We start from the raw sequence: 12,837 nt of genomic DNA, 5'->3' as shown, positions 1-12,837 counted from the left end.
TTCCATTTATTTTCGATTAATAATATTCATACAAATTTTGTTCACAAATAATAGTATAACACAAAACAAATAAATAAATTAAAAAAAGTAAAAAAAAAAAAAAATCAACTGAGTAATTGGAGATGAAAAATATAATAATAAAAGAGTAGTGATTAAACAAGTTTGAATGTAAAGAAATTGGAGTATGAAAAGCATAGTTTGGTAGAAAATTAATAAAGTAAAACCAAAAATAAAAAGAAAAAGGTTTGAAGGAAGGCAACCTGAAAAAACCGGCTAGTACGACTAACGGTTTTTTTTTTTTTTTTTCCGCTCGCATCACGACCTAACGGTCATTTGAAGTTTGGTAGTTGAACTCAAAACTCTCATTACGCCCTAATCAATTAATTAATCCCTTTCTTTTTCTTCACCTTCTTTTCAAATCTTCAACTCTCCCATTACACATGAATTATGCTCTCTTTTCTCCACTTTCTTTCATATCTCTCCTCTCCATCTACCCTTTCTTCTTCTTCCCAATCACAACCCCCACTACATTTACTTTGCTCTTATGGGCGCACTCAAATTCTTCTCCATTTTCTCTTCAACAAATAACACTCGTAATAACAATGGCCTCTTACCCTCCTCCAATACAATCCGCCAAAACCTCATCAAAGATTCAAATTCCAATAACAAAGAAGATGGTTCAAATAACCCAGTTTTTTGTTTCTTGCGGCGTTTTATGTCAGGAGGTATAATTTTTCTTATTCGTTGTTGTATTTGTTATTTCTCATGTTTTTTTTCTCTCTTGTTGTGTTTGAGGTGGGTTCTGTATTGTTTTGAGATGTGTAGTGAAAATCGATGGAGGGTCGAGAACAGAAGAGGAAGAGAAGGTTTACTCTTGGTTATACACGTTGGCGCAGGCGGACAGAGATATCGTTTTTGAGTATGTTCGATCAACTGAAAGGGGTAAGCACATTCGTAGTTATTTTGTTTTTCAATAAGTTAGTTTTTTTGAAGTACTTGGTATGATTGATGAAATGTCTGTTCAAATGATATACATAGGTTTAATAGCCATAAGCTCAATTCAAGTGGTATGAATCAAAAGATTGGAGCAACTTATGTTTATTAATATGGGACCTTTTGCACAACTTAATTTTATAGAAGTAGTATTGGCATATTGTAGAATTCCTAATACTCTGGCTACTTCTCTCTTTTGGACTTGACCCTTTCATATTTTTCTCGATCCCTTCCAATTAAATTCATTTGACAATTTAAGATGCTTGTTATGGCCTTCCTAATTACCTGAACTTCACAATTGTTCATCAACGACAAACATAGGACTTATTTATCTAAATAATTTCTGCATCAAAAGTATTTGATTCTTCACCTTAGTCCTTCAAATTTGTGTAATGACCCCATTGGTGAAAAGATTGGTGCTTGCATTGGTGAATGTTCTCAGCAGAGTGTTTATGTACTAAAATGTATGCCATCGAAACTTCATAAAAGAACTAGTATTTTGTTCTTTACTTCAATTTCATCCTGGATAGTAAAGATTTGACTGAAAACAGAAATAGATTACTAGGTTTTGTAATTTTTTTCCCTTAATAGCTGTTGCATCCCTGAGTTTTGCTATGTTGAGCTTTCCATTTAAGCAATCAAGTTAGGTTTGAATGCCTGAAAAAGGTGATCAATTGCTTTCTAAAATTATCTCTACCTATCTGGGCATGAGCCTGGTTTTTTTCCAGCTTAGCTTTAGCCTCCTCTATTTTCTTTCTCATCCAGCAAGTATGGGATGTGAAAGGAATAATTAGCTTAAAATCTGGAAGGAGGAATTCTTCAGTCTTGGCAGTCCAGTTAACCTGTTCTCTATCTGATACCCTGGTCTTTACTTTTGATGTGTACAGGCTTGAGCTTCACTGAAGCTGAGAGGAGATTAAAAGAAAATGGCCCAAATGATCCTCTTCAATATACATTTCCTAGCTGGTGGCATTTTCTTTGGAATGCATTTTTTCATCCTTTCAACATCATTCTGATGGTCTTGTCAGCACTCTCGTACTTTGCCAGTGATAATCCAAATGGGTGCATCATGCTCATCCTGGTTCTTATTAGTGTTTGCCTCCGCTTCTACCAGGTATTTTTTCCTTATTTTGTTTAGTAAAACCAATGCCTTGCATTTCCATGTCTCCAACGTGGTCCTCAGTGATATATTTCATGGACATTTTAGGAATATAGCAGTTCGAAAGCAGCTATGAAACTTTCAGAATTTGTAAGGTGCCCGGTTAAGGTTCAAAGATGTGCAGGTCGAGTTGTTCAGACTGAATTAATAGTTCAAGTTGATCAAAGAGATGTTGTTCCAGGTGACATTGTCATTTTTGAACCTGGGGACCTTTTTCCTGGTGATGTGAGATTATTGTCCACCAAAAACCTGGTTGTGAGGTACAGTATCTCAAAAACTAAGTTTATTTTTTTTACTTAAATTCGGATTGTGAGTTTCATGTCATTTTTTCCTTTTCTACACAGCCATTTATAGAACACATTATCACATCCTGCTTCTTGAACAGCCAGTCCTCATTAACAGGAGAGTCTGCAATAACTGACAAGACAGCTGACATCAGGGAGGACCAGAGCACTCCTTTGTTAGATTTGAGGAATATTTGCTTTATGGTAAGTACAATTATTCTGTAGTGGAGTTTTATAGCCTTTTCCGTTAACCTACTTAGCCAAGAAATTATGTACAACAGAGAGTCATACATGATATTGAATTAGGCATCCATGATGAATACATCCTATTCCATTCGGGGCTTGGCAGAAAAAAAACTAGAGATTTGGTCATAGTTATTTAGATGTGTCTGTTCTAGTTTATTAATTTTACAATCCTAACTAATCAGTTTTAAGTGACACAAGAGTAGTCTCCAACTTTGAGGCACGCTTTGGAAAACTTGAAAGAATATTACAAGATGATGGTGGTCAATTATTTAAAACTTGCTCCAGCTTAATTATCTACAAATTCTAGGACCATTAGTGTGGATAGAACAAGAAGATGAAATGAAAAAAATAGTCATTACTGGAAGCAGCTAATTCCTATAAATGTATTAGTTAACATTTCCCAATCTTGACATTGTGATTTGTGATTCAAACTGTGGTCCCTAAACTAGCTATTTGCTATATATATATATAAAAAAAAAATTTACCTGTAGAAACCTCTAAGTATTCCCTCTATTGAACAATTCTTAAAAGATCCATATATAGCACTTAAGTGTGACTGAACGATCAATTTGTCGAATACTATGCTTTGTTGGGAAAAATACAATACCAATATAAATTTGAGTGTAAAGCCATGCATTTTTATTCCTCCTCAAATCCTTGTTCCAGATACAGTAGTCACAAGATACTAAATCTTTAATATATGTTAGATATTTAGGCTGCTTTTGGCGTTTGGGAGAAGTCAGACCTGAATGTTGTATAAGAACATTCTTGTTCACTTCAGCTCTTTTCAAACTAAATACAAGAAGTCATTAGGTTTTAGATTAACTAATTCCCCTACCAAAGTACCAATTGCTATACTCCCTTTTTGGCTTAATTTATTTCTAACTGTACCTTGCTCAACGTTAGAGACTTGGATCTGTTCAGCTTTTTTGCTGATAATCAGAGAATGTCACCATTTTCTGGATGACACAATATAATGGAAAGTAGGATGGTGTTCTCTAATATGAATACAAACTTGATACTTTAGCAAGCAGACCAATTCATTACGAAATTGTTTCTTTAACGAATGTCTTACGGCTACAAATTTGAAAATTTGGAGAAGCAAATCATAATCCAAATGTCATTTAAAAAAAAGGCTGTTTCCTTGCATTTATAGCTCATTAATTTAGTCTCCTTGTGCTTCTGTGGTAGTTTTTGGTAGTCTTTCCATGATATCCCTAATAATTTGTCTTCTCCAAGTAAAATACTGTAACATATATGGGTTTTGAATGATATTTCAGGGCACAAATGTTGTATCAGGAAGTGGAACTGGCCTAGTCGTTTCCACTGGATCCAAGACTTATATGAGCACCATGTTTTCAAATATAGGGAAGCAGAAACCACCGGATGGCTTTGAGAAGGGTGTCCGCCGGATATCTTTTGTGCTCATTTGTTTTATGATAGTGGTAGCTACAATCATAATATTGATTGATTATTTTACATCTCATAATCTAAGTGGGAGTATTCTTTTTGGAATCTCTGTTGCGTGTGCCCTCACTCCTCAGATGTTTCCCCTTATTGTTAACACAAGTCTTGCAAAAGGAGCACTTGCTATGGCTAGAGACAGATGCGTTGTTAAAAGTTTAAATGCCATACGAGACATGGGATCCATGTAAGTTCACTTCACTTTGCAATATTGTGAAGAAAATTAATGCCATCAACATGTAAACACAAATATCTATCCCATGACTTGAATGTACTAGCAAAGTAGTCATTATATGTATAAAATTATTCCCTTGGTCAGCATAAGGACAAGAGAGAGACTAGTGTCGTTAGTTTTTGAGACTGGAAATTTTATGTGTGGTGTGATTCTTCTTGCATTTCTCTCGTGTTTTGTAAGGTTTCAATGGGAAGTTACCATGATAACTGGGGTGTACGGAAATATCTTAGGCAGATAATTATATCCATTAAGTTTTTGAAGCTTTTGAATTATGTAACATATCTGCAGTAAATTTTTTTTGAAAGAAGTAGATTGAGTTTTTAAGCTAAGCTGAATAGGACTCTACCTTTTCCTTTGGCTAAATAACAAATATAAATTTTCATAACATTGATAAAATTTTGCAATGCATGCTATAATGTCACGATTTAGATTGTACAGCTATTGCAAAAAAGTAGATGCACAAATACCAACAATAAATAGTTGAAACAAAACATGTGATACTTGACTTTCGGCATACTGTATCATTTTTAAAACTGCAGAAATGATGATAGAATCATTCAACTTTTTAAATAAGTACATAAAGCTTGTGGTGCTTCACTTCTGTCAAGATGTGAATCTGGATGTTTCATATCACCACATTTTCATCGACTATCAAAATATATTGATTCATCAATTTTTTCATTGTCAAATCGAGCAAGTTAGGATATAATTCTTATTTTATTACTTTGTCAACAGGGATATCCTTTGCATAGACAAAACTGGTACATTAACCATGAACCGTGCAATCATGGTAAATCATCTTGATGGCAGGGGATTACCAAAAGAAAAGGTTTTACGTTTTGCATTTTTGAATGCTTACTTCAAGACTGATCAGAAATATCCCCTGGATGATGCAATATTGGCATATGTATATACAAATGGATACAGGTTCCAAGCATCCCAGTGGAAGAAGATAGACGAGGTCTCTTTTGATTTTATACGAAGAAAAGTATCAGTCGTCTTAGAAACAGAGTCAGATATAGAAGACAGAAGTAGCCAATTCCATGGTAGATTCATGATAACTAAAGGAGCATTAGAAGAAGTAATCAAAGTTTGTTCTTTTGTTGAGGATATTGATGATGGTTCAATTAGTATACTCTCTCCAGAAGATCAACAGAGGATATTGAATACTGGGGAAGAAGCAAACAATGAGGGATTACGGGTTATAGGAGTTGCAATGAAGACGCTACATAATGTAAGTCTGGATTTCTTGAACCATCTTTTTCCAGAGTCCACCGTTTATTCATTTTTTTGATACTATATTTGTATGTTTACAAGTTCGGTTAGTTTTATATTTTAGGTCTTCCAGTTTACATGGCAATTATGGCTTTGTTTCAGACATTAAGAGCTCCAATGTACATGACTTAAATCTTGAGCATATTTTGATTGACTAGCACTACAAAAGAATGAAAGCAAATATGTAAAACACACTACATGCTTTGTGCAAATCAGCATCTTACCCTTGACTCTTATATTATCTTATTCTCTGTTATTAATTTTCATTTAAACTTTCCATACAATTGCCAAATTATACTGTTTCTTACCAACTCATTCAAGATCCATCTGAATTATTGCTAATAGACTAACATATCTGGCATTTGGTGGATCAGATCCCAAATTTTGCATCACCTCTTACTAAAATCTTCACTATAGTTCATGATCTGAAATGGATAACGAAGTGCTTCAGGCATACATAATTCAGTGGTTTAAACATCAAAATCGGCATTAAATTAAACAAAAATAGATTGATATAAAAATTAGAAAAAAAATTAAAAGAATTCTCTCATTCTCAACTATGTTCTTCACTTTATTTCTTGTTCTGTACAAAGATATGCATGATTTTGTATCTGTAAAATGTTGGCACTCACCATGCATTAACATGCTAATTCACATTCTCTATGTCAATACCTCTGCCTCCGGGGAGTTTCCAACTCAGTATGTTGGAGCTCCTGTTACAAAGACTCTGAACTTTAGAAGAGTGAGGATCTGGTTTCAGCTGCAAATTGATGCAGAATTACTCTATTATGTTGCATTTCTTTCCTTACATTAATGTTTTATATCCTCTTGCAGCGAAAAAGTGATCAAAACAGCACTGGTGAGGATACTGTTGAGTCGGACATGGTGTTTCTAGGCCTTATAACATTCTTTGACCCTCCTAAGGACACAGCAAAGCAAGCTCTGTGGCGGCTAGCTGAGAAGGGAGTGAAAGCAAAAGTTTTAACAGGTGACTCACCCTCCCTGGCAATAAAGATTTGCCAGGAGGTTGGCATCAGAACCACGCATGTAACTACAGGACCAGAACTTGAGCTACTCAGCCAAGAATCCTTCCACGAGACTGTTAAAAGAGCAACGGTACTGGCTAGGCTAACCCCAACTCAGAAACTCCGAGTAGTACAGTCCTTGCAGACAACCGGTCAGCATGTAGTTGGGTTCCTGGGAGATGGTATAAATGATTCACTTGCATTGGATGCTGCACATGTTGGTATATCAGTTGATTCAGGGGCATCAGTTGCAAAAGACTTCGCTGACATTATTTTACTTGAGAAGGATCTCAATGTCCTCGTTGCTGGAGTTGAGCAGGGCCGTCTAACCTTTGGTAACACCATGAAGTACATCAAAATGTCAGTTATTGCTAATGTGGGAGGTGTTCTTTCACTCCTGATTGCGACCATTTTCCTGCAAATTGAACCATTAACTCCAAGACAGCTCCTGACACAGAATTTCTTATATAGTGTGGGTCAGATTGCTATTCCATGGGACAATATGGAGGAAGATTATGTGAAAACTCCGCAGATATGGTCTGAGAAAGGCTTACCCATGTTCATCTTATGGAATGGTCCTGTATGTACTCTCTGTGATGTAACTGCGCTTATTTTCCTCTGGTTCTATTACAAAGATTCTGCAGAACTGGATGTCGTATTCTTCCGTTCTGCGTGGTTTGTGGAAGGATTACTCATGCAGACATTGATTATACACATGATCCGGACTGAGAAAATCCCCTTCATTCAGGAGAATGCCTCATGGCCTGTACTTTGTTCTACACTCATAATTTCTGCAATCGGAATTGCAATTCCGTTCACTGCAATCGGACACATCATGGGATTTACTGACCTGCCTTTATCATACTTTGGGTTTTTGGTTTTGCTTTTTTTAGGATATTTTACAGTTGGCCAGGTGGTCAAGAGAATTTACATTTTGGTTTACAAAAACTGGCTTTAGATGAGAATAAAATTATGCGAGAAGAGTGCACAAGAAGCTCAAAGTAGAATGAATTTTTCATTTGTATATTTCTGAGGTAGCCCCCAAGTTCTTACAGGATCATTCACATGTTCTGTGGATAGTTTATGCTCTAACAATTTTACTGCAATTCCAGATTTGTAAAAAGCACATGAATGTAGTGGTTGAGATGCAAAGAAATTTGAAAAAATAAAAAATTAAGAAAAGCCGCATTTATGTCTCCCTCGACATTTCTGGGTCATCCACAACGTTTGTGCGGTTGGTCACAACATATGATGCAGATATAACCAGGTACACACTAATCCAAGCAACACTATAGTGTTGAAAATTTGGGTTTTTGGAGAATTACCTGCATGAATGTAGTTCACATGCTATTTAGAAGAGGAAATTATTGACTATAGGACGGATGTAACTGTAATATACTATCAGAATTTCAGAAAATCTTAATAGATTAAATACGAGTTTCAAACATTACCCAGTTGGAGATAATGGTTCCTAATGTTCCATTCAAAATCCCAGTGTTGTCTGTCATTTTTGAGAGTCCAGTACGACCATCCAAAGGAAGCAGCATTGTAAACCTCTAACTGAGCCCTCCCGAAGTCTTGATAATCCTTCTGAGAGCCGTTTGTCACATTCCACTCATTCACCCATTCCCCTGGAAACCAATTATGTATCAGAGTTAATTCACAATAGGAAGTGTATGTGCTAAATATAATCTCCATCAGTTGAAAGTGCATGATTCGAATATAAATTTTTTATTATTCCTTGTATAAAGAAATGGTTGTCGATCCCAACCCACATATATAACTTTGATTTCTACTTAGGTATGAAATTGATATAGAGGTAAAAATTTTAAAAACATGATTTACCAATAAAAACAAGGGGACCATTTACGCTATTTAAGGCTTGTAGTTGAGCTTCCCTGCTTCTGTAGATGAATTGGATATTATCCATGGCACTCATATTAACAAAGAAAAGGTCAAACAGATTGTAGTAATGAAGATCCACAACTATATTGTGAGAGCCTATATTTGCCTGATAAAGTTCCAAAGGATCTGCATTGCCAATTCTTTGGCACATTATCACATAAGCTGTAGATGAGTGTTTCCGAACAATTTGGTAGCCTTGTTTGTAATAGGAGATTAAGATATCCAATGGAACTGTTGCTGCAGATGGTTCGTTCAAAAGTTCAATTCCCAAGAAGGCAGGATTTTTTGCATACCTATAAGTGAAAGAAGTGAAAGTTTTTTAAATCAAATTCAGAGGTAAGAAATAACATAGAAGAATCCATTTAGAAGACATTAACATAATCAGAAAGGAAAAGAAATGAGAGACTTATCAAACTCAGGGATAGTGAGTGGATTCAAAACATTTAAATTGATAAATTTACAATAAAATTTTGTGGTGTTAATATGAATTTAAGTGGGGTCAAAATTATAAATATTATAAAATATAAAGTCTTTTTTTATTTTTTTTAAAGTTTGAGTGGGTTCAATATAAATTTAAGTGGGGTCAAAATTGTAAATATTATAAAATATAAAACCTTTTTTTTATCTTTTTTCCAAAGTTTGAATAGGTTCAATTGAACCTATATGTTATAGTGTGGTTACGTCCCTGCTTATCATCATGGTTTCAATAAGTTTGTTCATTGTTGTACATGTTAAAATTGAGTGCAGTGTAGCAGGCTATACATAATTCAGGGCATTGATGAGCACTTTCATGAAAATATGGCAACCCATAAAACTTCATATTTTATATTTGGGATTATCACCTTTGACAGTTGATTTGATGAAAGTGCTATATCCATGATAGCTATTATGAGAAAAAAGATGAACAGTACATGTCAAATGCTAGTAAAATGAACATTAAACTCCAATAGCAGCAAAACCAAGGATGGATCTTCTAGCTAGAAAGGAGGCAGATCTTCAACACCATTTTTTATACACAAAACAGGTAAATAATAGCTAGGAGTTGGAAGGAGACTACCTATTGGGTAGGCCAACATCACTATTAAAGACATAAGTGGGATGTTTGTGTTGGGCGTTATATTGCTTCGGATAATTGAATGAATGACCAAGTGTTGGGGGTTGCTTGTTGTGGGGTCTACATGGGTGAGTGTCCTAAAGACACAAGCATGCTAAATTGCCCCAAGTAATCTAAAGACATTTATATTTCTTTAGATAATTGTAAGAATGACTCAGTAAATTCCATATCCAAAAGAATAAGTTCAGTCAAAGACTTGTATATAAGGTTCAATGTCATTTTTGGCTTTTGTAACTCAAGGGGGAGATATATTCGTGTGTGTAAAGGTAATGGTCTGATAAATATTTAGAATTCAACTCCTCAAAATGCCAACAGCTGACAGCAAAAACCATTTCAGTACTGATCTGTATTGACCTTCACATTAATACTTTCAACACTATTAGATGTTTTCCATCCTAGTGACCACCCATCAAATATTTATAGCAGTTGAAATATGGAGAAACATTCAAGCAGGTGCATTGCAACAAATGTGAACCTATTCAAAAACCTTACAGCACAACCAAAGCATACCTTGAAGCCAAGAAATCTATAACATGTAATGTTTGTGAGACATGATCTGAAGTAGGCCAGTCTGTCCAACCGTCTCTACTAGCACTATGTTCCATCCCGTTTTGGGAGCCAGGAGCAGCATGAAGGTCTATTATGCACATTATGCTATACGCTCTGCAGCACAAAATTTATAGGTACATGTTAAATAAAGATGTAGCTTGAGACTGTAAATATCAACAGAATGACATGAAAACAAGACCCACTGTGCCCAGGAGAATGCATTATCCAGAGCTTCCAAAGTTCCCCCAATAAATGGAGCTGGAGGATCAGGATCATAAGCAATCCACCAGCCAACAGGAATCCTCACAGTATTTATTCCATGTCTGTACAGGAAGTTGAAATCTTCTATAGTAATAAAACTGTTTCTATGTCTCTGCAGTTAAATAAAATAAATAAATAAGCTATTAAAGCATTGCAAATTTTTCTTTTTTACGCAGAAATCCTCAACTTGTCCTGTGTTCACTGGAGTCTAAATAGGGGGTACTTCAAGACACTACAACCTTGGCAGTTAGAAACTTGTGCGGTACAAAATCCAAATAGATGGCGCCAAGGGAAATTTGAACACTTGAACTCTTGATTACCCAAGGGAATAACATAAAAACTTTTAACTGCTCAGCTGTATAGAAGATCTGTCATTCTGATGTATTAACAAATGGCAAGCCTTCAATTAATAAAAAATTAACCAAGAGGTTGTATTATCTAGCTACATAGTTCATGAAGAGGAAAATTTCTATCCATCAACTGAAAAAGGTAATATTAAAAGAAGTATTGAAACTAAAAGACCATATTCTGACAATTTGCAGAAACTGAAATGAGATAGACAAAAAAACTTTGATAAAATGATTCGATTACCAATTATGTTCCCACAGAAAAAACCTTGCTTAATGCTTGCATGAATCTTATATATATGCTTAACAAGGACCCATCACCTATTATGTTAGCTTAAAGAGTTCAAGATGTACTTAGGGAGTAGGGTCACCTTTAGAACCTCTTTGGCCCGATTGTGTCCATATCCATTTGCAAGCTGGTAATCTCCATGCAAGTTATTGGCTACAATTGTCATTCCAAATGTGGCAGCATTAGCATCCCAGCCTGGCACCCCTGGATAGTCTGCTGTGAGCTGGTTTGCTAAGGTAGCCTAAGAATGAAGTACGTTCTATGATTTTTCCTTACTGAGAACCTCAACTTCAACAAAAAGGCAAAATACAATGCTGAGATAATCTCAAAGGCCATCTCAGTTGATCATTACTAGGTCTACTGCAGACATATTGGGTGAAAAAGTGCTTATCCTAGTATTTGATGGGTGAAAGTGCAGTAAGAACCAATCAGTTCTGATAAATTCACTAACTGATTGGCACGTTGAATGTTTTTGGAGAATTGTGTCATAGAAATTTCTCCAAGCCTTTGAAATTCCCAAATTATGCCCAAATTTCAATGTGATACAAAGTAAATAAACCCAAATAATATTTTTGATGATTATACGAATAAAAGCATTAGCTTAAAAACTCATTTCTTTTTGTAGAATCTTGACCTTGATTGGCTTCTCTATGTTTAGTAGTCAACCAAAATCTTTTAATGCATATAAAGCAAAATTGTAATTCAGCCAGAGATTCTGAAACATTGGATAGTATCATATATTTTATGAGTTTATATTTCTACTTTCTATCGACAGTGCAAACTGCAAAGTGGGTACTTTTGATCTCTTCCTAGACACACAGGAAGGAAAAAGTTAGAAATGATACCTGCAGATAAGTCCCACTCTTAAGTTTGATGTGGACTCTACCATCGTTATTTCTTTCAATTACAAATGTTTCTGGTGATGAAGGAGATTTTGCGGTTGCAGACAGAGAGCAACCTTCACCATCACATGATAGAAACTGTCCTTGAGAAGTGCGGAACTGAAATTCTGATTCTGTAACTCTCCATAACTGTAGGAGAAGAAACTACACTATAACACTGATGCCAAGCAAAAAAATAATGATATACCAATCTCTAAATACAAGTACCATTCTAAAACTTGAAATTGCTAACAATATATCATCACACAATGTCAGTTGTGACAAACTTGATTTAAGTATTAATGATTGAGAAAGTATTATAAATACAAGAGTTTATTTTCAGAAGTGTCATGTAGCAAACAACAATACATATGGGAAAACTTAATTGGTGTAGAATATAAATTACTAGGATAAGGTGAGTTACACTGATTTAAGTCTTAAGTAGTGGTCCATCACCAAACAACCTTACCAATTATGTGATCTCTTAATTGATTAGATCTCTAACAGTAAAGAGAGAGGTCTAAGCATTAAATCTCCATCTTATCAATTCTGGAGGGGATCAATTTAATTTGTGTTCACGAATGAGAAAGGATGGGGTATGGTTGCATGCTAAGTAAAAATGGAAAAAAAAAATAAAAGAGAGGCAACAATACTTCATGTTTTCTACTGAGATTGTAGCATGTTCACTAAATATTTCTGTACTATGAACTATAAACAATAAAGTGCAGTAAGATATGCACATCCATGATGTTGGAGAAAACACATGATCTGATCAATATCCAATTGCACACGTCTCAACTAACTCTAGCT

The 12,837-nt window shown here is 35.1% G+C and overlaps 2 protein-coding genes across 4 annotated transcripts; one reads left to right on the top strand and one right to left on the bottom strand.

Annotated features, from left to right (window-relative positions):
* The first annotated feature begins 432 nt into the window (after window positions 1–432).
* Window positions 433–7,659, top strand: LOC116105556 (magnesium-transporting ATPase, P-type 1-like). 3 transcript variants are annotated; one of them, XM_031391955.1, is made up of 8 exons: window positions 433–725; window positions 826–942; window positions 1,881–2,107; window positions 2,201–2,412; window positions 2,538–2,640; window positions 3,963–4,333; window positions 5,117–5,615; window positions 6,491–7,659. In XM_031391955.1, the coding sequence occupies exons 1-8, from the start codon at window positions 545–547 to the stop codon at window positions 7,637–7,639; spliced, it is 2,859 nt and encodes a 952-aa protein (XP_031247815.1). In that variant the 5' UTR covers window positions 433–544; the 3' UTR covers window positions 7,640–7,659. The 3 variants fall into 3 exon arrangements, with proteins under 3 accessions (XP_031247815.1, XP_031247816.1, XP_031247817.1); XM_031391956.1 differs by lacking the exons at window positions 433–725; window positions 826–942 and having other exon boundaries at window positions 1,905–2,107; window positions 2,212–2,412; XM_031391957.1 differs by lacking the exons at window positions 433–725; window positions 826–942 and having other exon boundaries at window positions 2,058–2,107; window positions 2,177–2,412.
* Window positions 7,660–7,672: 13 nt separating this feature from the next.
* LOC116105552 (probable glucan 1,3-beta-glucosidase A) lies at window positions 7,673–11,516 on the bottom strand. The gene is made up of 8 exons (XM_031391952.1): window positions 11,499–11,516; window positions 11,229–11,387; window positions 10,453–10,622; window positions 10,211–10,363; window positions 8,527–8,879; window positions 8,133–8,312; window positions 7,851–8,006; window positions 7,673–7,807 (listed from the first exon to the last, which is right to left on the bottom strand). The coding sequence occupies exons 1-7, from the start codon at window positions 11,514–11,516 to the stop codon at window positions 7,921–7,923; spliced, it is 1,119 nt and encodes a 372-aa protein (XP_031247812.1). The 3' UTR covers window positions 7,673–7,807; window positions 7,851–7,920.
* Window positions 11,517–12,837: the final 1,321 nt, after the last annotated feature.

Source organism: Pistacia vera, unplaced genomic scaffold (assembly GCF_008641045.1).
Source record: "Pistacia vera cultivar Batoury unplaced genomic scaffold, PisVer_v2 Contig50, whole genome shotgun sequence".
Taxonomy (NCBI): domain Eukaryota; kingdom Viridiplantae; phylum Streptophyta; class Magnoliopsida; order Sapindales; family Anacardiaceae; genus Pistacia; species Pistacia vera.
The sequence above is the reverse complement of the archived record's forward strand: the minus strand, read 5'-3'. Positions and strand labels throughout refer to the sequence as shown.